General features: G+C 46.5%; 2 protein-coding genes across 2 annotated transcripts; one reads left to right on the forward strand and one right to left on the reverse strand.

Annotated features, from left to right (window-relative positions):
• The first annotated feature begins 404 nt into the window (after positions 1-404).
• On the forward strand, positions 405-15,181 carry LOC115182773 (transmembrane protein 192-like). The gene is made up of 6 exons (XM_029744221.1): positions 405-753; positions 1,381-1,439; positions 1,609-1,698; positions 1,815-1,842; positions 5,531-5,639; positions 14,969-15,181. The coding sequence occupies exons 1-6, from the start codon at positions 504-506 to the stop codon at positions 15,081-15,083; spliced, it is 651 nt and encodes a 216-aa protein (XP_029600081.1). The 5' UTR covers positions 405-503; the 3' UTR covers positions 15,084-15,181.
• Positions 15,182-22,185: 7,004 nt separating this feature from the next.
• Positions 22,186-25,843, reverse strand: apela (apelin receptor early endogenous ligand). Its single transcript, XM_029744208.1, has 2 exons — positions 25,634-25,843; positions 22,186-22,313 (listed from the first exon to the last, which is right to left on the reverse strand). The coding sequence occupies exons 1-2, from the start codon at positions 25,720-25,722 to the stop codon at positions 22,238-22,240; spliced, it is 165 nt and encodes a 54-aa protein (XP_029600068.1). The 5' UTR covers positions 25,723-25,843; the 3' UTR covers positions 22,186-22,237.
• Positions 25,844-25,860: the final 17 nt, after the last annotated feature.

Genomic DNA, 25,860 nt, shown 5'->3' on the forward strand with positions numbered 1-25,860 from the left:
ACAGGTCTCTATACTCTACAGGTCTCTATACTCTACAGGTCTCTATAGTCTACAGGTCTCTATAGTCTACAGGTCTCTATACTCTACAGGTCTCTATACTCTACAGGTCTCTATAGTCTATACTCTACAGGTCTCTATAGTCTCCAGGTCTCTATACTCTACAGGTCTATAGTCTCCAGGTCTCTATAGTCTACAGGTCTCTATAGTCTATAGTCTACAGGTCTCTACAGGTCTCTATACTCTACAGGTCTCTATAGTCTACAGGTCTCTATACTCTACAGGTCTCTATAGTCTACAGGTCTCTATACTCTACAGGTCTCTATACTCTACAGGTCTCTATAGTCTCCAGGTCTCTATAGTCTACAGGTCTCTATAGTCTACAGGTCTCTATACTCTACAGGTCTCTATAGTCTACAGGTCTCTATAGTCTACAGGTCTCTAGTTAGGGTCCATGTATATGTTTTGTCTGACAGGTTTTCTCTCTGTGTCCCCAGGTGGTGTACATGTCTCTGAGTGTGTGTGTTGCCGTGGTGTGTGTGTTGGAGGTTGGCCGGGAGGTGTGTGTCCGTGCGTTTGGTAACGTTCGGGGGCGGAGTGTGGTGGTGATTGGGAAGGTGTTTGTGTGGCTGTGTGTGTTGTTGTTCTGCGTGTGTGTTCAGTATCACCACAGCCGAGTGAGGAGCAGAGGGTTCCTCCGTTTCTATAGAGACAACCGCACGCTGAAACACCTGCCTTTCATTATCCACTCTGCAGGTACGCACCCTGAAACACCTGGCTTTCATTATCCGCCCTGAAACACCTGCCTTTCATTATCCGCCCTGAAACACCTGCCTTTCATTATCCGCCCTGAAACGCCTGCCTTTCATTATCCTCCCTGAAACACCTGCCTTTCATTATCCGCCCTGAAACACCTGCCTTTCATTATCCGCCCTGAAACACCTGCCTTTCATTATCCGCCCTGAAACACCTGCCTTTCATTATCCGCCCTGAAACACCTGCCTTTCATTGCAATAGGCATTACTACAGTCCCTGGTTCGGTTTTGGCCTTCGTTGTAAATAATAATTTGTTCCTAACTGACTTGCCTGGTTAAATGAAGGTTAAATTATAAATAAATGAAATCCTCTCTGCAGGTTCACTTCCTGTCTTCTCTGTGTTGTTGTTAGTTCTTCTACAGTTGAGTGTTTTTACAGCAGGTCCACCTCCTACCACACAGAGGAGACACACATTAAACCTACCTTTTACACCTGGACGTGTGTGTGGTGGTGTGTGTGTGTGTGTGTGTGTTTGTGTGTGTGTGGTGTGTGTTGTGTAGTGTGTGTGTGTGTGTGTGTGTGTGTGTGTGTGTGTGTGTGTGTGTGTGTGTGTGGTTGTGTGTGTAGGGAACACGGCGGTGTTGGTGGTCATGTCCGCTGATCTGTCAGAGGCGAATCATCTTCCTGTTATCTGCTGCTAGGGATTCTGGACTGGAGCTCCTGGTCTCTCTGCCTTGTCTGGTCAATCTACACAGGTACCCCCCTCTCCCCATCTCCACCTATCCCAGGTACCCCCCTCTCCCCATCTCCCCCCTATCACATGTACCCCCCTCTCCCCATCTCCCCCTATCACAGGTACCCCCCTCTCCCCATTCTCCCCCTATCACAGGTACCCCCCTCTCCCCATCTCCCCCTATCACAGGTACCTCTCTCCCCCTATCACAGGTACCCCTCTCCCCCCATCACAGGTACCCCTCTCCCCCCTCCCCCAGCCTGTCTATAGAGTGATCTGTATCACAGGTACCCCTCTCCCCCCTCTCCCCCTCCCCCCTTTCCCCCAGCCTGTCTATAGAGTGATCTGTATCACAGGTACCCCCCTCCCCTCCCCCCCCTCTCCCCCCTCTCCCCTCTCCCCCTCTCCCCCAACCTATCTAATCTGCATCATAAAGTCCTCTGTCCTGCTCTATTCAGACACACAGTAGAATGACAATCCCTATTCAGCCCTCTCTCTCTCTCTCTCTCTCTCTCTCTCTCTCTCTCTCTCTCTCTCTCTCAATTTCAATTCAGTTTAAGGGGCTTTATTGGCAGGGGAAACATATGTTAACATTGCCAATGCAAATTAAATAGATTATAAACAAAAAAGAAATGAACAGTAAACATTACACTCACAAAGGTTCCAAAGAATAAAGACATTTTAAATGTCATATTATGTCTATATATTGTTGTAACGATGTACAAATAGTTAAAGTACGAAAGGGAAAATAAATAAACATAAATATGTGTTGTATTTACAATGGTGTTTTGTTCTTCACTGGTTGACCTTTTCTTGTGGCAACAGGTCACACATCTTGCTGCTGTGATGTCACACTGTGGTATTTCACCCAGTAGATATGAGAGTTTATCAAAATGGGGTTTGTTTTGTAATTCTTTGTGGATCTGTGTAATCTGAGGGAAATATGTGTCTCTAATATGGTCATACATTTGTCAGGAGGTTAGGAAGTGCAGCTCAGTTTCCACCTCATTTTGTGGGCAGTGTTGCACATAGCCTGTCTTCTCTTGAGAGCCAGGTCTGCCTACGGTGGCCTTTCTCAATAGCAAGGCTATGCTCACTGAGTCTGTACATAGTCAAAGCTTTCCTTAAGTTTGGGTCAGTCACAGTGGTCAGGTATTCTGCCGCTGTGTTCTCTCTGTTTAGGGCCAAATAGCATTCTAGTTTGCTCTGCTGTTTTGTTAATTACTTGACACATTGTAAAGAATTATCTTTTTGTTTTCTCATGATTTTATTGGGTCTAATTGTGTTTCTGTCCTGGGGCTCTGTGGGGTGTGTTTGTGTTTGTGAACAGAGCCCCAGGACCAGCTTGCTGAGGGGCCTCTTCTCCAGGTTCATCTCTCTGTAGGTGATGGCTCTGTTATGGAAGGTTTGGGAATTGCTTCCTTTTAGGTGGTTGTAGAATTTAATGGCTATTTTCTGCTCTGCATTATTTGGTGTTTTACGTTTTACACTGAGGATATTTTTGCAGAATTCTGTATCCAGAGTCTCAATTTGGTGTTTGTCCCATTTTGTGAATTCTTGGTTGGTGAGCAGACCCCAGACCTCACAACCATAAAGGGCAATGGGTTCTATAACTGATTCAAGTATTTTCTGCCAGATCCTAATTGGTATGTTGAATTTTATGTTCCTTTTGATGGTGTAGAAGGCCCTTCTTGCCTCGTCTCTCAGATCGTTCACAGCTTTGTGGAAGTTACCTGTGGCTCTGATGTTTAGGCCGAGGTATGTATAGTTTGTGTGCTCTAGGGCAACGGTGTCAAGATGGAATTTGTATTTGTGGTCCTGGCGACTGGACCTGTTTTGGAACACCATTATTTTTGTCTTACTGAGATTTACTGTCAGGGCCCAGGTCTGTCAGGGTCCAGGTCAATCAGGGCCCAGGTCTGTCAGGGGCCCAGGTCTGTCAGGGGCCCAGGTCTGTCAGGGGCCCAGGTCAATCAGGGCCCAGGTCAGTCAGGGCCCCAGGTCTGTCAGGGCCCCAGGTCTGTCAGGGGCCCAGGTCTGTCAGGGGCCCAGGTCTGTCAGGGGCCCAGGTCAATCAGGGCCCAGGTCAGTCAGGGCCCCAGGGTCTGTCAGGGGCCCAGGTTCTGTCATGGGGCCCAGGTCTGTCAGGGGCCCAGGTCTGTCAGGGGCCCAGGTCTGTCAGGGGCCCAGGTCTGTCAGGGGCCCAGTCTGTCAGGGCCAGGTCTGTCAGGGCCCAGTCTGTCAGGGCCAGGTCGGTCAGGGCCCAGGTCTGTCAGGGCTCAGGTCACACACACACCGGGCCCAGTAACGTGTGTTGTGTGTGTGAAGTGCCCTGCAGGCTTGCTATGGGTGTAGTGTTTGATGTGTGTGTGTTTGATGTGTGCTGTATAAATGCCCTTCATTTATAACGTGAATACAGTCCTCTCTATAGACCTGCATGTTGCCAGGACATCAAAGGGTCAACAGAATAGACCTTCCTCCTATGGTCTGATCTACTTGGAAGCACTGCAGGACTAGATCACTGACACACACAATAAAACGAAGTGGGGTGGTAGCCTTGGTCAGCTGCTTATAGAAGACCCTGCAAGGCAGTTAGCATTTAGCATGGCTAGCATCATACCATTGACCTGAACTGTAAAACCAGTTAGCATTTAGCATGGCTAGCATCATACCATTGACCTGAACTGTAAAACCAGTTAGCATTTAGCATGGCTAGCATCATACCATTGACCTGAACTGTAAAACTAGTTAGCATGGCTAGCATCATACCATTGACCTGAACTGTAAAACCACCTTTAGCGTTAGCATGGCTAGCATCATGCCATTGACCTGCACTGTAAAACCACTGTTAGCATTAGCATGGGAATCAGCCGAAAAGTTTTTTTTTAAAGCTGCTTTAAGAACCAGAACTGATAAGAGGGAGAGGGAGAGGGGCCTCTAGCAGGTGGGGGAGGGAGGGAGGGAGGGAGGGAGGGAGACAGCAACCAGCCAATTTATTTGTATTTTTTATTTCACCTTTATTTAACCAGGTCGGCTAGTTGAGAACAAGTTTTAATTTGCAACTGTGACCTGGCCAAGATAACGCATAGCATCTCTCTCCCTCTCACTCTATCCCTCTGTCTCTCTATCTCTCTGTCTCTCTATCCCTCTGTCTCTCTATCCCTCTGTCTCTCTATCCCTCTGTCTCTCTATCCCTCTGTCTCTCTCTCCCTCCCTCTCTCTTCCACTCTCTATCCCTCCCTCTCTCTCCCTCCCTTCCTGTCTCTTCCACTCTCTATCCCTCTCTCTCTGTCTCTCTCTCTGTCTCTCTCTATCTCTCTCTCTATCTCTCTCTCTCTATCCCTCTCCCTCTCTCCCTCTCTCTCTCTCTCTCTCTCCCTCTCTCTCTCCCTCTCTCTCTCCCTCTCTCTCTCCCTCTCTCTCTCCCTCTCTCTATCTATCTATCTATCTATCTATCTATCTTATCTATCTTATCTATAACACACACAGAACTAAGCTTGAGAAATACTTCACATCCCAGAGAGAGAGTTGCCCACCGTTACAACGCTGTATACAGCCTTAAATCCTTTGGAACTTTTGTGAGTGTAATGTTTTATAGTTCCCTTTTTATAATCTATTTCACTTGCTTTGGCAAAGTAAACATATGTTTCCCCTGCTAATAAAGCCCTTTTGAATTTAATTTGAGGGAGAGAGAGACTGAAGGAGCTCTGGGGAGGGAGGCTGAAGGAGCTCTGGGGAGGGAGGCTGAAGGAGCTCTGGGGAGGGAGGCTGAAGGAGCTCGGGGGAGGGAGGCTGAAGGAGCCCGGGGGAGGGAGGCTGAAGGAGCCCGGGGGAGGGAGGCTGAAGGAACCCGGGGGAGGGAGGCTGAAGGAGCCCGGGAGAGGGAGGCTGAAGGAGCCCGGGAGAGGGAGAGGGAGGCTGAAGGAGCCCGGGAGAGGGAGAGGGAGGCTGAAGGAGCCCAGGGAAGGGGGAGGGGACTAAGTGAGCGAGAGAGAGAGTAGGGAAAGACTGATTGGTAACGAGATGTGTGTGTGTGTGTGTGTGTGTGTCGTGTTCCAGTCAGGGTGGTGAGATTCAACAGAGACAGAGCTGGTCCAGATATCAGTCAGGAGGAACCATCTAACTCCTACAACACTACTGAGACTGGATTCAGGTATATATACACACCTAACCCTAGACTGGCTTCAGGTATATACACACCTAGACTGGCTTCAGGTATATACACACCTAACCCTAGACTGGCTTCAGGTATATACACACCTAACCCTAGACTGGCTTCAGGTATATATACACACCTAACCCTAGACTGGGTTCAGGTATATACACACCTAGACTGGCTTCAGGTATATATACACCTAGACTGGCTTCAGGTATATACACACCTAGACTGGCTTCAGGTGTGTATATATACACACCTGGACTGGCTTCAGGTGTGTATATATACACACCTAGACTGGCTTCAGGTGTGTATATATACACACCTGGACTGGCTTCAGGTGTGTATATATACACACCTGGACTGGCTTCAGGTGTGTATATATACACACCTGGACTGGCTTCAGGTGTGTATATATACACACCTGGACTGGCTTCAGGTGTGTATATATACACACCTGGACTGGCTTCAGGTGTGTATATACACACCTGGACTGGCTTCAGGTGTGTATATACACACCTGGACTGGCTTCAGGTATGTATATACACACCTAACCCTAGACTGGCTTCAGGTGTATATATACACACCTAACCCTAGACTGGCTTCAGGTATGTATATACACACCTAACCCTAGACTGGCTTCAGGTATGTATATACACACCTAACCCTAGACTGGCTTCAGGTATGTATATACACACCTAACCCTAGACTGGCTTCAGGTATGTATATACACACCTAACCCTAGACTGGCTTCAGGTATGTATATACACACCTAACCCTAGACTGGCTTCAGGTATATATACACACCTAACCCTAGACTGGCTTCAGGTATATATACACACCTAGACTGGCTTCAGGTATATATACACACCTAACCCTAGACTGGCTTCAGGTATATATACACACCTAACCCTAGACTGGCTTCAGGTATGTATATACACACCTAACCCTAGACTGGCTTCAGGTATGTATATACACACTTAACCCTAGACTGGCTTCAGGTATGTATATACACACTTAACCCTAGACTGGCTTCAGGTATGTATATACACACTTAACCCTAGACTGGCTTCAGGTATGTATATATACACACCTGGACTGGCTTCAGGTATGTATATACACACCTGGACTGGCTTCAGGTATGTATATACACACCTGGACTGGCTTCAGGTATGTATATACACACCTGGACTGGCTTCAGGTATGTATATACACACCTGGACTGGCTTCAGGTATGTATATACACACCTAACCCTAGACTGGCTTCAGGTATATATACACACCTAACCCTAGACTGGCTTCAGGTATGTATATACACACCTAACCCTAGACTGGCTTCAGGTATGTATATACACACCTAACCCTAGACTGGCTTCAGGTATGTATATACACACCTAACCCTAGACTGGCTTCAGGTATGTATATACACACCTAACCCTAGACTGGCTTCAGGTATGTATATACACCTAACCCTAGACTGGCTTCAGGTATGTATTACACACCTCACCCTAGACTGGCTTCAGGTATGTATATACACACCTACCCCTAGACTGGCTTCAGGTATGTATATACACACCTAACCCTAGACTGGCTTCAGGTATGTATATACACACCTAACCCTAGACTGGCTTCAGGTATGTATATACACACCTAACCCTAGACTGGCTTCAGGTATGTATATACACACCTAACCTAGACTGGCTTCAGGTATTATATACACACCTAACCCTAGACTGGCTTCAGGTATGTATATACACACTAACCCTAGACTGGCTTCAGGTATGTATATACACACCTTAACCCTAGACTGGCTTCAGGTATGTATATACACACTTAACCCTAGACTGGCTTCAGGTATGTTATATACACACTTAACCCTAGACTGGCTTCAGGTATGTATATACACACTTAACCCTAGACTGGCTTCAGGTATGTATATACACACTACCTGGACTGGCTTCAGGTATGTATATACACACCTGGACTGGCTTCAGGTATGTATATACACACCTGGACTGGCTTCAGGTATGTATATACACACCTGGACTGGCTTCAGGTATGTATATACACACCTGGACTGGCTTCATGGTATGTATATACACACCTGGACTGGCTTCAGGGTATGTATAATCCACCTGATGCTTCAGGTATGTATAGACACACCTAGACTGGCTTCAGGTATATATACACACCTAACCCTAGACTGGCTTCAGGTATGTAGTATACACACCTAACCCTAGACTGGCTTCAGGTATGTAGATACACACCTAACCCTAGACTTGGCTTCAGGTATTATATACACACCTAACCCATAGACTGGCGTCAGGTAGGTATATACACACCTAACCCTAGACTGGCGTCAGGTATGTATATACACACCTAACCCTAGACTGGCTTCAGGTATATATACACACCTAACCCTAGACTGGCTTCAGGTATATAGACACACCTAGACTGGCTTCAGGTATATACACACCTAACCCTAGACTGGCTTCAGTATATATACACACCTAACCCTAGACTGGCTTCAGGTAGGTATATACACACCTAACCCTAGACTGCTTCAGGTATTATATACACACTTAACCCTAGACTGGCTTCAGGTATGTATATACACACTTACCCTAGACTGGCTTCAGGTATGTATATACACACTTAACCCTAGACTGGCTTCAGGTATGTATATACACTACCTAGACTGCTTCAGGTATTATACACACCTGGACTGGCTTCAGGTATGTATATACACACCTGGACTGGCTTCAGGTATGTATATACACACCTGGACTGGCTTCAGGTATGTATATACACACCTGGACTGGCTTCAGGTATGTATATACACACCTGGACTGGCTTCAGGTATGTATATACACACCTAGACTGGCTTCAGGTATATATACACACCTAACCCTAGACTGGCTTCAGGTATGTATATACACACCTAACCCTAGACTGGCTTCAGGTATGTATATACACACCTAACCCTAGACTGGCTTCAGGTATGTATATACACACCTAACCCTAGACTGGCTTCAGGTATGTATATACACACCTAACCCTAGACTGGCTTCAGGTATGTATATACACACCTAACCCTAGACTGGCTTCAGGTATGTATATACACACCTAACCCTAGACTGGCTTCAGGTATGTATATACACACCTAACCCTAGACTGGCTTCAGATATGTATATACACACCTAACCCTAGACTGGCTTCAGGTATGTATATACACACCTAACCCTAGACTGGCTTCAGGTATGTATATACACACCTAACCCTAGACTGGCTTCAGGTATGTATATACACACTTAACCCTAGACTGGCTTCAGGTATGTATATACACACTTAACCCTAGACTGGCTTCAGGTATGTATATACACACTTAACCCTAGACTGGCTTCAGGTATGTATATACACACCTGGACTGGCTTCAGGTATGTATATACACACCTGGACTGGCTTCAGGTATGTATATACACACCTGGACTGGCTTCAGGTATGTATATACACACCTGGACTGGCTTCAGGTATGTATATACACACCTGGACTGGCTTCAGGTATGTATATACACACCTAACCCTAGACTGGCTTCAGGTATGTATATACACACCTAACCCTAGACTGGCTTCAGGTATATATACACACCTAACCCTAGACTGGCTTCAGGTATGTATATACACACCTAACCCTAGACTGGCTTCAGGTATGTATATACACACCTAACCCTAGACTGGCTTCAGGTATGTATATACATACCTAACCCTAGACTGGCTTCAGGTATGTATATACACACCTAACCCTAGACTGGCTTCAGGTATGTATATACACACCTAACCCTAGACTGGCTTCAGGTATGTATATACACACCTAACCCTAGACTGGCTTCAGGTATGTATATACACACCTAACCCTAGACTGGCTTCAGGTATGTATATACACACCTAACCCTAGACTGGCTTCAGGTATGTATATACACACCTAACCCTAGACTGGCTTCAGGTATGTATATACACACCTAACCCTAGACTGGCTTCAGGTATGTATATACACACCTGGACTGGCTTCAGGTATGTATATACACACCTGGACTGGCTTCAGGTATGTATATACACACCTGGACTGGCTTCAGGTATGTATATACACACCTAACCCTAGACTGGCTTCAGGTATGTATATACACACCTAACCCTAGACTGGCTTCAGGTATATATACACACCTAACCCTAGACTGGCTTCAGGTATATACACACCTAACCCTAGACTGGCTTCAGGTATATACACACCTAACCCTAGACTGGCTTCAGGTATATACACACCTAACCCTAGACTGGCTTCAGGTATATATATATACACACCTAACCCTAGACTGGATTCAGGTATATATATACACACCTAACCCTAGACTGGCTTCAGGTATATATACACACCTAACCCTAGACTGGCTTCAGGTATATATATACACCTAACCCTGGACTGGCTTCAGGTGTGTATATATATATATATATATACACACCTAATCCTAGACTGGCTTCAGGTATATATATATATACACACCTAACCCTAGACTGGCTTCAGGTATATACACACCTAACCCTAGACTGGCTTCAGGTATATATACACACCTAACCCTAGACTGGCTTCAGGTATATATACACACCTAACCCTAGACTGGCTTCAGGTATATATACACACCTAACCCTAGACTGGCTTCAGGTATATATACACACCTAACCCTAGACTGGCTTCAGGTATATACACACCTAACCCTAGACTGGCTTCAGGTATATATATACACACCTAACCCTAGACTGGATTCAGGTATATATATATATATACACACCTAACCATGGACTGGCTTCAGGTATATATACACACCTAACCCTAGACTGGCTTCAGGTATATATATACACCTAACCCTGGACTGGCTTCAGGTGTGTATATATATATATACACACCTAACCCTAGACTGGCTTCAGGTATATATATATATATACACACCTAACCCTAGACTGGCTTCAGGTATATACACACCTAACCCTAGACTGGCTTCAGGTATATACACACCTAACCCTAGACTGGCTTCAGGTATATATACACACCTAACCCTAGACTGGCTTCAGGTATATATACACACCTAACCCTAGACTGGCTTCAGGTATATATACACACCTAACCCTAGACTCGCTTCAGGTATATATACACACCTAGACTGGCTTCAGGTATATACACACCTAGACTGGCTTCAGGTATATACACACCTAACCCTGGACTGGCTTCAGGTATATATACACCTGGACTGGCTTCAGGTATATACACACCTAACCCTAGACTGGCTTCAGGTATATATACACACCTAACCCTAGACTGGCTTCAGGTATATATACACACCTAACCCTAGACTGGCTTCAGGTATATATACACACCTAACCCTAGACTGGCTTCAGGTATATATACACACCTAACCCTAGACTGGCTTCAGGTATATACACACCTAACCCTAGACTGGCTTCAGGTATATACACACCTAACCCTAGACTGGCTTCAGGTATATATATACACACCTAACCCTAGACTGGCTTCAGGTATATATATATATATATACACACCTAACCCTGGACTGGCTTCAGGTATATATATACACCTAACCCTGGACTGGCTTCAGGTGTATATATATATATATATATACACACCTAACCCTAGACTGGCTTCAGGTATATACACACCTAACCCTAGACTGGCTTCAGGTGTATATATATATATATATATACACACCTAACCCTAGACTGGCTTCAGGTATATACACACCTAACCCTAGACTGGCTTCAGGTATATATACACACCTAACCCTAGACTGGCTTCAGGTATATATACACACCTAACCCTAGACTGGCTTCAGGTATATATACACACCTAACCCTAGACTGGCTTCAGGTGTATATATATATATATATACACACCTAACCCTAGACTGGCTTCAGGTGTATATATATACACCTAACCCTGGACTGGCTTCAGGTATATATATATATATATATATATATATATATATATTCACACCTAACCCTGGACTGGCTTCAGGTATATATACACACCTAACCCTAGACTGGCTTCAGGTATATATACACACCTAACCCTAGACTGGCTTCAGGTATATATACACACACCTAGACTGGCTTCAGGTATATACACACCTAACCCTAGACTGGCTTCAGGTATATATATATATACACACCTATCCCTGGACTGGCTTCAGGTATATATACACACCTAACCCTAGACTGGCTTCAGGTATATATATACACCTAACCCTGGACTGGCTTCAGGTGTATATATATACACCTAGACTGGCTTCAGGTATATATACACACCTAACCCTAGACTGGCTTCAGGTGTATATATACACACCTAACCCTAGACTGGCTTCAGGTATATATATACACCTAACCCTAGACTGGCTTCAGGTATATATACACACCTAACCCTAGACTGGCTTCAGGTATATATACACACCTAACCCTAGACTGGCTTCAGGTATATATACACACCTAACCCTAGACTGGCTTCAGGTATATATACACACCTAACCCTAGACTGGCTTCAGGTATATACACACCTAACCCTAGACTGGCTTCAGGTATATACACACCTAACCCTAGACTGGCTTCAGGTATATATACACACCTAGACTGGCTTCAGGTATATATACACACCTAACCCTAGACTGGCTTCAGGTATATATATACACCTAACCGTAGACTGGCTTCAGGTATATATACACACCTAACCCTAGACTGGCTTCAGGTGTATATATACACACCTAACCCTAGACTGGCTTCAGGTGTATATATACACACCTAACCCTAGACTGGCTTCAGGTGTATATATACACACCTAACCCTAGACTGGCTTCAGGTATATATATACACACCTAACCCTGGACTGGCTTCAGGTATATATATACACACCTAACCCTGGACTGGCTTCAGGTATATATATACACACCTAACCCTGGACTGGCTTCAGGTGTATATATACACACCTAGACTGGCTTCAGGTGTATATATACACACCTAGACTGGCTTCAGGTGTATATATACACACCTAGACTGGCTTCAGGTGTATATATACACACCTAGACTGGCTTCAGGTGTGTATATATACACACCTAGACTGGCTTCAGGTGTGTATATATACACACCTAGACTGGCTTCAGGTGTATATATACACACCTAGACTGGCTTCAGGTGTATATATACACACCTAGACTGGCTTCAGGTGTATATATACATACCTAACCCTAGACTGACTTCAGGTATATATACACACCTAACCCTAGACTGACTTCAGGTATATATACACACCTAACCCTAGACTGGCTTCAGGTATATATACACACCTAACCCTAGACTGGCTTCAGGTATATATACACACCTAACCCTAGACTGACTTCAGGTATATATACACACCTAACCCTGGACTGGCTTCATGTATATATATACACACCTAACCCTGGACTGGCTTCATGTATATATATACACACCTAACCCTGGACTGGCTTCAGGTATATACACCTAACCCTAGACTGGCTTCAGGTATATACACACCTAACCTTAGACTGGCTTCAGGTATATATACACACCTAACCTTAGACTGGCTTCAGGTATATATACACACCTAACCCTGGACTGGCTTCAGGTATATATACACACCTAACCCTAGACTGGCTTCAGGTATATATATACACCTAACCCTAGACTGGCTTCAGGTATATATATACACCTAACCCTAGACTGGCTTCAGGTATATACACACCTAACCTTAGACTGGCTTCAGGTATATATATACACCTTACCCTGGACTGGCTTCAGATATATATACACACCTAACCCTGGACTGGCTTCAGGTATATATACACACCTAACCCTAGACTGGCTTCAGGTATATACACACCTAACCTTAGACTGGCTTCAGGTATATACACACCTAACCTTAGACTGGCTTCAGGTATATATACACACCTAACCTTAGACTGGCTTCAGGTATATATACACACCTAACCTTAGACTGGCTTCAGGTATATATATACACACCTAACCCTAGACTGGCTTCAGGTATATATATACACACCTAACCCTAGACTGGCTTCAGGTATATATATACACCTAACCCTGGACTGGCTTCAGGTATATACACACCTAACCCTGGACTGGCTTCAGGTATATACACACCTAGACTGGCTTCAGGTATATATATACACACCTAACCCTAGACTGGCTTCAGGTATATATACACACCTAACCCTAGACTGGCTTCAGGTATATATACACACCTAACCCTAGACTGGCTTCAGGTATATATACACACCTAACCCTAGACTGGCTTCAGGTATATATATACACCTAACCCTGGACTGGCTTCAGGTATATATATACACCTAACCCTGGACTGGCTTCAGGTATATATATATACACACCTAACCCTGGACTGGCTTCAGGTGTATATATATATACACACCTAACCCTAGACTGGCTTCAGGTGTATATATATATACACACCTAACCCTAGACTGGCTTCAGGTATATATATACACACCTAACCCTAGACTGGCTACAGGTGTATATATACACCTAACCCTAGACTGGCTTCAGGTATATATACACCTAACCCTAGACTGGCTTCAGGTATATATACACCTAACCCTAGACTGGCTTCAGGTATATATACACCTAACCCTAGACTGGCTTCAGGTATATATATACACACCTAACCCTAGACTGGCTTCAGGTATATATATATATATACACACCTAACCCTAGACTGGCTTCAGGTATATATATATATATACACACCTAACCCTAGACTGGCTTCAGGTATATATACACCTAACCCTAGACTGGCTTCAGGTATATACACACCTAACCCTAGACTGGCTTCAGGTATATATACACCTAACCCTAGACTGGCTTCAGGTGTATATATACACACCTAACCCTAGACTGGCTTCAGGTATATATACACCTAACCCTAGACTGGCTTCAGGTGTATATATACACCTAACCCTAGACTGGCTTCAGGTGTATATATACACACCTAACCCTAGACTGGCTTCAGGTGTATATATACACACCTAACCCTAGACTGGCTTCAGGTGTATATATACACCTAACCCTAGACTGGCTTCAGGTGTATATATACACACCTAACCCTAGACTGGCTTCACCTAATGTTGCCTTTTTATTGTTCTACTGTTGTTATAATGTCCTGACCTTGTTCTAACGTTGTTCTAACATTGTCCTGACCTTGTTATCCTGTTCCTCTCCAGGGAGGGCTCCAGTCTGGAGGAGGTGGTGGAGAAACAAGCTGATCTCATCGACTACCTGAAGCACCACAACACCTTGCTGAGCAAGAGACTGCTCAACATGACTGTACAGCACTGACCACAATACAACCACAATACAACCTCAATACAACCACAATACAACCACAACACCTTACTGAGCAAGAGGCTGCTCAACATGACTGTACAGCACTGATACAACCAGAGAGAGAGAGAGGGTGGGAGGGAGAGAGGGTGGGTGGGAGAGAGAGGGTGGGAGAGAGAGAGGTTGGGAGGGAGAGAGGGAGGGTGGGAGAGAGAGGGGTGGGTGGGAGGGAGAGAGGGAGGGAGGGTGGGTGGGAGAGAGAGGGTGGGAGAGAGAGGGAGGGTGGGAGGGAGGGTGGGGAGAGAGAGAGGTTGGGAGGGAGAGAGGGAGGGTGGGAGAGAGAGGGTGGGTGGGAGGGATAGAGGGAGGGTGGGAGAGAGAGGGTGGGAGAGAAGGAGGGAGAGAGAGGGTGGGAACCATGTTATCAGGGCCTGGTGTGTGGGTTCTACAGAAATGTTTAATGTGTTTTCTCCCTGCAGTGTGTTTTTATATAAACTCAGCAACAAAAGAAACGTCCTCTCGCTGTCAACTGTGTTTATTTTCAGCAAACTGAACATGCGTAAATATTTGTATGAACATAAGATTCAACAACTGAGACATAAACTGAACAAGTTCCACAGACATGTGACTAACAGAAATGGAATAATGTGTCCCTGAACAAAGGGGGGGGGGGTCAAAATCAAAAGTAACAGTCAGTATCTGGTGTGGCCACCAGCTGCATTAAGTACTGCAGTGCATCTCCTCCTCATGGACTGCACCAGATTTGCCAGTTCTTGCTGTGAGATGTTACCCCACTCTTCCACCAAGGCACCTGCAAGTTCCCGGACATTTCTGGAGGGAATGGCCCTAACCCTCACCCTCCGATCCAACAGGTCCCAGACGTGCTCAATGGGATTGAGATCCGGGCTCTTCGCTGGCCATGGCAGAACACTGACATTCCTGTCTTGCAGGAAATCACGCACGGAACGAGCAGTATGGCTGGTGGCATTGTCATGCTGGAGGGTCATGTCAGGATGAGCCTGCAGGAAGGGTACCACATGAGGGAGGAGGATGTATTCCCTGTAATGCACAGAGTTGAGATTGCCTGCAATGACAACAAGCTCAGTCCGATGATGCTGTGACACACCGCCCCAGAACATGATGGACCCTCCACCTCTAAATCGATCCCGCTCCAGAGTACAGGCCTCGGTGTAACGCTCATTCCTTCGACGATAAACGCGAATCCGACCATCACCCCTGGTGAGACAAAACCGAGACTCGTCAGTGAAGACCACTTTTTGCCAGTCCTGTCTGGTCCAGCGACGTTGTTGCCGGTGATATCTGGTGAGGACCTGCCTTACAACAGGCCTACAAGCCCTCAGTCCAGCCTCTCTCAGCCTATTGCGGACAGTCTGAGCACTGATGGAGGGATTGTGCTTCCTGGTGTAACTCGGGCAGTTGTTGTTGCCATCCTGTACCTGTCCCGCAGGTGTGATGTTCGGATGTACGGATGTATCTTTCTTTTGGTGTTTTTCAGAGTCAGTAGAAAGGCCTCTTTAGTGTCCTTAGTTTTCATAACTGTGACCTTAATTGCCTACCATCTGTAAGCTGTTAGTGTCTTAACGACCGTTCCACAGGTGTATGTTCATTAATTGTTTATGGTTCATTGATCAAGCATGGAAAACAGTGTTTAAACCCTTTACAATGAAGAACAGTGGAGTTATTTAGATTTTTAACGAATTACCTTTTGAAAGACCAGGGTCCTGAAAAAGGGACGTTTCTTTTTTGCTGAGTTTTAGTCCTCGTGACTTAATGTGTAAATGAGGTTAATAAAGAGAAGTGTGGAGGAAAAACAGCTGTGTTCTGTAGTTACCTAGACAACGTGTGTTCTGTAGTGACCTAGACAACGTGTGTTCTGTAGTTACCTAGACAACATGATATCTCGAACTACCATGTTGTAACTCCCACTGAGACTCCTACCGTTCCTAATGGACTGGGCCAAGCATTACACCAGACTAGACTCCTACCGTTCCTAATGGACTGGGTCAAGCATTACACCAGACTAGACTCCTACCGATCCTAATGGACTGGGTCAAGCATTACACCAGACTAGACTCCTACCGTTCCTAATGGACTGGGTCAAGCATTACACCAGACTAGACTCCTACCGTTCCTAATGGACTGGGTCAAGCATTACACCAGACTAGACTCCTACCGTTCCTAATGGACTGGGTCAAGCATTACACCAGACTAGACTCCTACCGATCCTAATGGACTGGGTCAAGCATTACACCAGACTAGACTCCTACCGTTCCTAATGGACTGGGTCAAGCATTACACCAGACTAGACTCCTACCGTTCCTAATGGACTGGGTCAAGCATTACACCAGACTAGACTCCTACCGTTCCTAATGGACTGGGTCAAGCATTACACCAGACTAGATTCCTACCGTTCCTAATGGACTGGGTCAAGCATTACACCAGACTAGACTCCTACCGTTCCTAATGGACTGGGTCAAGCATTACACCAAACTAGACTCCTACCGTTCCTAATGGACTGGGTCAAGCATTACACCAGACTAGACTCCTACCGTTCCTAATGGACTGGGTCAAGCATTACACCAGACTAGACTCCTACCGTTCCTAATGGACTGGGTCAAGCATTACACCAGACTAGACTCCTACCGATCCTAATGGACTGGGTCAAGCATTACACCAGACTAGACTCCTACCGATCCTAATGGACTGGGTCAAGCATTACACCAGACTAGACTCCTACCGATCCTAATGGACTGGGTCAAGCATTACACCAGACTAGATTCCTACCGTTCCTAATGGACTGGGTCAAGCATTACACCAGACTAGACTCCTACCGTTCCTAATGGACTGGGTCAAGCATTACACCAGACTAGACTCCTACCGATCCTAATGGACTGGGTCAAGCATCACACCAGACTAGACTCCTACCGTTCCTAATGGACTGGGTCAAGCATCACACCAGACTAGACTCCTACCGTTCCTAATGGACTGGGTCAAGCATTACACCAGACTAGACTCCTACCGTTCCTAATGGACTGGGTCAAGCATTACACCAGACTAGACTCCTACCGTTCCTAATGGACTGGGTCAAGCATTACACCAGACTAGACTCCTACCGTTCCTAATGGACTGGGTCAAGCATTACACCAGACTAGATTCCTACCGTTCCTAATGGACTGGGTCAAGCATTACACCAGACTAGACTCCTACCGTTCCTAATGGACTGGGTCAAGCATTACACCAGACTAGACTCCTACCGTTCCTAATGGACTGGGTCAAGCATTACACCAGACTAGACTCCTACCGATCCTAATGGACTGGGTCAAGCATTACACCAGACTAGACTCCTACCGTTCCTAATGGACTGGGTCAAGCATTACACCAGACTAGACTCCTACCGTTCCTAATGGACTGGGTCAAGCATTACACCAGACTAGACTCCTACCGATCCTAATGGACTGGGTCAAGCATTACACCAGACTAGACTCCTACCGATCCTAATGGACTGGGTCAAGCATTACACCAGACTAGACTCCTACCGTTCCTAATGGACTGGGTCAAGCATTACACCAGACTAGACTCCTACCGATCCTAATGGACTGGGTCAAGCATTACACCAGACTAGACTCCTACCGTTCCTAATGGACTGGGTCAAGCATTACACCAGACTAGACTCCTACCGTTCCTAATGGACTGGGTCAAGCATTACACCAGACTAGACTCCTACCGTTCCTAATGGACTGGGTCAAGCATTACACCAGACTAGACTCCTACCGATCCTAATGGACTGGGTCAAGCATTACACCAGACTAGACTCCTACCGATCCTAATGGACTGGGTCAAGCATTACACCAGACTAGACTCCTACCGTTCCTAATGGACTGGGTCAAGCATTACACCAGACTAGACTCCTACCGTTCCTAATGGACTGGGTCAAGCAATACACCAGACTAGACTCCTACCGTTCCTAATGGACTGGGTCAAGCATTACACCAGACTAGACTCCTACCGTTCCTAATGGACTGGGTCAAGCATTACACCAGACTGAAAATAGTATAAAACAGATTTGTTTTATTGTGTAAAGGTCATTCATTGAAACATACTGTACATTTGAAGTGCGTTACTCCCATATAAACAGGTATTCTGTATATTGGATAACTCTGAGCTGGTGTTTTTATGGTGCCGAGACGGTACTGTGGTGTATATAGTATAAATGTCTCAGTACTGTGGTATATAGTATAAATGTCTCAGTACTGTGGTATATAGTATAAATGTATTGGTACTGTGGTATATAGTATAAATGTATTGGGACTGTGGTATATAGTATAAATGTATTGGGACTGTGGTATATAGTATAAATGTCTCAGTACCCAGATATATGGCGGTGGTATATGTGTACTCCACTTCAGGTCTTTGTCTATTCAGCAGCAGCAGCAGCAGCAGGAGTCTTCTCTCCTCTCTCTCTCTCCCCTCTCCTCTCTCCTCTCTCCTCTCCTCTCTCCTCTCTCCTCTCCTCTCCTCTCTGTCCTCTCTCTCCTCTCTCCTCTCTCTCCCAAACTCCCAGTCTCAGCACAGGCTCCGTCTCTCGCTCAGTGTTCAGTCCTTCAGCGCCGTGTTTCCCCACTCCGTGTCTCTTGTCCACAGGTGTCCCCCCACAGGTGTCCCCCCACAGGTGTGTCCCCACAGGTGTGTCCCCACAGGTGTGTGTGTGTGGTGTCCTGTGGGGGAAGAGGAGGGGTGAGGATGTCACAGAGCTTCTCCTCTTCACCTCCATGTTCCCTCTGTTACCTCCTAAACAGAATATAGACAGTGTCATGGATCAGGCAGAGAGAACATGGGTCAGGCAGAGAGAACATGGGTCAGGCAGAGAGAACGTGGGTCAGGCAGAGAGAACGTGGGTCAGGCAGAGAGAACATGGGTCAGGCAGAGAGAACATGGGTCAGGCAGAGAGAACATGGGTCAGGCAGAGAGAACATGGATCATGCAGAGAGAACCTGGGTCAGGCAGAGAGAACATGGGTCATGCAGAGAGAACATGGGTCAGGCAGAGAGAACATGGGTCAGGCAGAGAGAACATGGGTCAGGCAGAGAGAACGTGGGTCAGGCAGAGAGAACATGGGTCATGCAGAGAGAACATGGGTCAGGCAGAGAGAACATGGGTCAGGCAGAGAGAACATGGGTCAGGCAGAGAGAACATGGGTCAGGCAGAGAACATGGATCAGGCAGAGAGAACATGGGTCAGGCAGAGAGAACATGGATCAGGCAGAGAGAACATGGGTCAGGCAGAGAGAACGTGGATCAGGCAGAGAGAACGTGGGTCAGGCAGAGAGAACGTGGGTCAGGCAGAGAGAACGTGGGGTCAGGCAGAGAGAACGTGGATCAGGCAGAGAGAACGTGGGTCAGGCAGAGAGAACGTGGGTCAGGCAGAGAGAACGTGGGTCAGGCAGAGAGAACGTGGGTCAGGCAGAGAGAACGTGGGTCAGGCAGAGAGAACGTGGGTCAGGCAGAGAGAACGTGGGGCAGGCAGAGAGAACGTGGGTCAGGCAGAGAGAACGTGGGTCAGGCAGAGAGAACGTGGGTCATGCAGAGAGAACGTGGGTCAGGCAGAGAGAAAGTGGGTCAGGCAGAGAGAACGTGGGTCAGGCAGAGAGAACGTGGGTCAGGCAGAGAGAACGTGGGTCAGGCAGAGAGAACGTGGGTCAGGCAGAGAGAACGTGGGTCAGGCAGAGAGAACGTGGGTCAGGCAGAGAGAACGTGGGTCAGGCAGAGAGAACGTGGATCATGCAGTCAGGCAGAGAGAACGTGGGTCAGGCAGAGAGAACGTGGGTCAGGCAGAGAGAACGTGGGTCAGGCAGAGAGAACGGTGTCAGGCAGAGAGAACGTGGGTCAGCAGAGAGAAACGTGGGTCGGCAGAGAGAACGTGGGTCCAGGCAGAGAGAACGTGGGTCAGCAGAGAGAACGTGGGTCAGGCAGAGAGAACGTGGGTCAGGGCAGAGAGAACGTGGGTCAGGCAGAGAGAACTGGGGTCAGGCAGAGAGAACTGGGTCAGGCAGAGAGAACGTGGGTCGGCAGAGAAACGTGGGGTCGGCAGAGAGAACGTGGGGTCGGCAGAGAGAACGTGGGTCGGGCAGAGAGAACGTGGGTCGGCAGAGAGAACGTGGGTCGGGGCGAGAGAACGTGGGTCGGGCAGAGAGAACGGGGTCGGGGCAGAGAGAACGTGGGTCGGGCAGAGAGAACGTGGTTCCGGGGCAGAGAGAACGTGTCGGGCAGAGAGAACGTGGGTCGGGCAGAGAGAACGTGGGTCGGGCAGAGAGAACGTGGGTCGGGCACAGAGAACGTGGGTCGGGCAGAGAGAACGTGGGTCGGGCAGAGAGAACGTGGGTCGGGCAGAGAGAACGTACTGGCCCAACCATCTAACCACTAGACTACCTGCTGGTTACTGGCCTAACGCTCTAACCACTAGGTTACCTGCTGGTTACTGGCCCAACGCTCTAACCACTAGACTACCTGCTGGTTACTGGCCCAACCATCTAACCACTAGGTTACCTGCTGGTTACTGGCCCAACCATCTAACCACTAGGTTACCTGCTGGTTCCTAGTCCAACGCTCTAACCACTAGGTTACCTGCTGGTTCCTAGTCCAACGCTCTAACCACTAGGTTACCTGCTGGTTCCTAGTCCAATGCTCTAACCACTAGGTTACCTGCTGGTTACTGGCCCAACGCTCTAACCACTAGGCTACCTGCTGGTTACTGGCCCAACGCTCTAACCACTAGGTTACCTGCTGGTTACTGGCCCAATGCTCTAACCACTAGGTTACCTGCTGGTTACTGGCCCAATGCTCTAACCACTAGGTTACCTGCTGGTTACTGGCCCAACGATCTAACCTCTAGGTTACCTGCTGGTTACTGGCCCAACGATCTAACCACTAGGCTACCTGCTGGTTACTGGCCCAACGCTCTAACCACTAGGTTACCTGCTGTTTACTGGTCCAACGCTCTAACCACTAGGTTACCTGCTGGTTACTAGCAGGTGTCTCAACCTTTGAATCCTGACATCCCTGGACATGCCTACCCCCCCCCCACACACACACACACACACACACACATTCTCACAGGTGTGGCGTTGGTGATGAGTCTACCTGTGTCTTACCTCAGGGGAACGGTACTCTGGAGTGCAGGGGCATACAGCGGCGGTGGGGGCAGTGATGCCTGTGATACCTTCTCCGTATGTTCAAGATGTCTGGAGAGAGAGAGAGAGATTCAAGGGTCAATCAGGACTAACGGTCAGAAATACCATGTGGTCGCTGCATAGCCTACACTCTTAGTTACCTTCTGTTGTTGATTTGAGCACGTTAACATATTGATGGTTCTCCTGTTATAGCTAGACTACTAAAACTGGTCTTAGTTTATCACTCTACCTGTCTGTTAGTTCTCCTGTTATAGCTAGACTACTAAAACTGGTCTTAGTTTATCACTCTACCTGTCTGTTAGTTCTCCTGTTATAGCTAGGCTACTAAAACTGGTCTTAGTTTATCACTCTACCTGTCTGTTAGGTCTCCTGTTATAGCTAGACTACTGAAACTGGTCTTAGTTTATCACTCTACCTGCTTGTTAGTTCTCCTGTTATAGCTAGACTACAGAAACTGGTCTTAGTTTATCACTCTACCTGTCTGTTAGTTCTCCTGTTATAGCTAGACTACTAAAACTGGTCTTAGTTTATCACTCTACCTGTCTGTTAGTTCTCCTGTTATAGCTAGACTACTAAAACTGGTCTTAGTTTATCACTCTACCTGTCTGTTAGTTCTCCTGTTATAGCTAGACTACTAAAACTGGTCTTAGTTTATCACTCTACCTGTCTGTTAGTTCTCCTGTTATAGCTAGACTACTAAAACTGGTCTTAGTTTATCACTCTACCTGTCTGTTAGGTCTCCTGTTATAGCTAGACTACTAAAACTGGTCTTAGTTTATCACGCTACCTGTCTGTTAGTTCTCCTGTTATAGCTAGACTACTAAAACTGGTCTTAGTTTATCACTCTACCTGTCTGTTAGGTCTCCTGTTATAGCTAGACTACTAAAACTGGTCTTAGTTTATCACGCTACCTGCCAGACTACCAGACCATAAACCTCTTCTCTCCTTTGAATCCTTCCTTCCACATCCTGCCTCACCTGCAGGGAACCTCTCTCTGTAGGGTAATTGTGCCAGGTGGACCACCTGTATTCTCCTATTAGGATATAGCTACTATAGTGTAGGTTATTGTGCCAGGTGGACCACCTGTATTCTCCTATTAGGATATAGCTACTATAGTGTAGGCTATTGTGCCAGGTGGACCACCTGTATTCTCCTATTAGGATATAGCTACTATAGTGTAGGCTATTGTGCCAGGTGGACCACCTGTATTCTCCTATTAGGATATAGCTACTATAGTGTAGGCTATAAGCTCATTGACCTTTTGAAGATAACCAGCGGTCTCTTTCTCTAATAAAGTCATCATTACAACGGTGGTTTAATCCTCCCGCTGCCATAAAGCGCCTTCCTACCGCCTGTTCTGAGGACAGACCGGAAGGAAGAGATAAAAACTCACGGATCCTTTATGACCCCCCCACCCCCAGTACCCCCCCACCCCCAGTATCCCCCCCACCCCCCGTACCCCCCCCAGTATCCCCCCCACCCCCAGTACCCCCCCGTACCCCCCCTCCCCACCCCCAACCCCAGTATCCCCCCCACCCCCAGTATCCCCCCCCACCCCCAGTATCCCCCCCACCCCCAGTATCCCCCCCACCCCCAGTATCCCCCCCCCCCCCAGTATCCCCCCCACCCCCAGTATCCCCCCGTACCCCCACCCCCAGTATCCCCCCCACCCCCAGTATCCCCAGTATCCCCCCGTACCCCCCCCCCCCCACCCCCAGTATCCCCCCCCACCCCCAGTACCTCCCCGTACCTCCCCCCTTTCTCTCTCTCTCTCTCTCTCTCTCTCTCTCTCTCTCTCTCTCTCTCTCTCATCTCTCTCTCTCCTCTCTCTCTCTCTCTCTCTCTCCCCCCCCCCCAGTCATAGAGGCCCTGTAAAGTACCGTGCCGCAGAGTGTTCTGGTGAATTAACGCGCTTCAGCCAAATGTCGACTCGTTACTGCAGTGACTCCACGCACTAAATCACCCGTGGCCGTATAGCGCACGCTGCAGATGCGTAAAACCCGCGGTCGTATAGCGCACGCTGCAGATGCATAAACCCGTGGCCGTATAGCGCACGCTGCAGATGCGTAAAACCCGCGGTCGTATAGCGCACGCTGCAGATGCATAAACCCCGTGGCCGTATAGCGCACGCTGCAGATGCATAAACCCGCGGCCGTATAGCGCACGCTGCAGATGCGTTTCCATCACTCGGTCCTCATTCTATAGGCCTTATGCTACAATTACTGTTTTGTTATGTGAACTCTGGATTGAAATCCAGTCAGAAGATCAGATGATGTTGTATTGGCTAGTCGATGAGCAATACTTTATCATCTGAGTAGAAGACTAAAGGCTTTTACAGAATTCACAAGCATTTTTATCACGGACTGTTTCAAGGTAGACCAGCTACAAAAGTATGTTTTCACCACTGAGCTTTATGCCGTGTGTCATTATACAATAGGGACATATTCAGTAGACCGATGGTGTTCTGCAGTAGCCTATGGACTAGATAGAATAGCCTAAATATGGGGAATGAGGGGTCTTCCTCAAAGCAGTGAAATATCATACTATACCAAGACCTATACATGGTCTAATACCACAGTCTAGTTGGATAGACTTCTAGAAAAGGGTGTATTGTGTTCCTACTATATTTTAGTAATATAGTTCTATAGTGTAATATAGGTCTATAGTGTAATATAGGTCTATAGTGTAATATAGGTCTATAGTGTAATATAGGTCTATAGTGTAATATAGGTCTATAGTGTAATATAGGTCTATAGTGTAGTATAGGTCTATAGTGTAGTATAGGTCTATAGTGTAATATAGGTCTATAGTGTAGTATAGGTCTATAGTGTAGTATAGGTCTATAGTGTAGTATAGGTCTATAGTGTAATATAGTTTTATAGTGTAATATAGGTCTATAGTGTAATATAGGTCTATAGTGTAATATAGGTCTATAGTGTAATATAGGTCTATAGTGTAATATAGTGTAATATAGGTCTATAGTGTAGTATAGGTCTATAGTGTAATATAGGTCTATAGTGTAGTATAGGTCTATAGTGTAATATAGTTTTATAGTGTAATATAGGTCTATAGTGTAGTATAGGTCTATAGTGTAGTATAGGTCTATAGTGTAATATAGGTCTATAGTGTAATATAGTGTAATATAGGTCTATAGTGTAGTATAGGTCTATAGTGTAATATAGGTCTATAGTGTAATATAGGTCTATAGTGTAATATAGGTCTATAGTGTAATATAGGTCTATAGTGTAATATAGGTCTATAGTGTAATATAGGTCTATAGTGTAATATAGGTCTATAGTGTAATATAGGTCTATAGTGTGATATAGGTCTATAGTGTAGTATAGGTATATAATGTGTTCTTGTGGTCCTACCTGGTCTCACAGCAGATACTGATCCTAGAGCAGTTATTAGCAGCAGCAGCAGGTACAGCAGGCTGAAGATCCTCATGGCTGGATAGGAAGGGTCCAGAGCTCCTCTCTCTACCCAGGAATCAGTCTCTCTCTCTGGGCAGGATGCTGTGGTGCTGTGGGTCCCTCTCTGGATCTCTTCTCAGTTAATGATCAGACTGCATCCAAGTCCTCCAGC

Source organism: Salmo trutta, unplaced genomic scaffold (assembly GCF_901001165.1).
Source record: "Salmo trutta unplaced genomic scaffold, fSalTru1.1, whole genome shotgun sequence".
Lineage (NCBI taxonomy): Eukaryota > Metazoa > Chordata > Actinopteri > Salmoniformes > Salmonidae > Salmo > Salmo trutta.

Excerpts from the sequence above, each read along its gene's own strand:
- apela (XM_029744208.1), bottom strand. The coding sequence starts at position 25,722 with ATGAGGATCTTCAGCCTGCTGTACCTGCTGCTGCTGCTAATAACTGCT. Across the intron at positions 22,314-25,633 it reads AGACCAGGTAGGACCACAAG|ACGGAGAAGGTATCACAGGC; the intron begins AACACATTATAT and ends CATCTTGAACAT.
- LOC115182773 (XM_029744221.1), top strand. The coding sequence starts at position 504 with ATGTCTCTGAGTGTGTGTGTTGCCGTGGTGTGTGTGTTGGAGGTTGGC. Across the intron at positions 1,699-1,814 it reads CCTCTCTCCCCCTATCACAG|CCTGTCTATAGAGTGATCTG; the intron begins GTACCCCTCTCC and ends CCTTTCCCCCAG. Across the intron at positions 5,640-14,968 it reads ACTACTGAGACTGGATTCAG|GGAGGGCTCCAGTCTGGAGG; the intron begins GTATATATACAC and ends GTTCCTCTCCAG.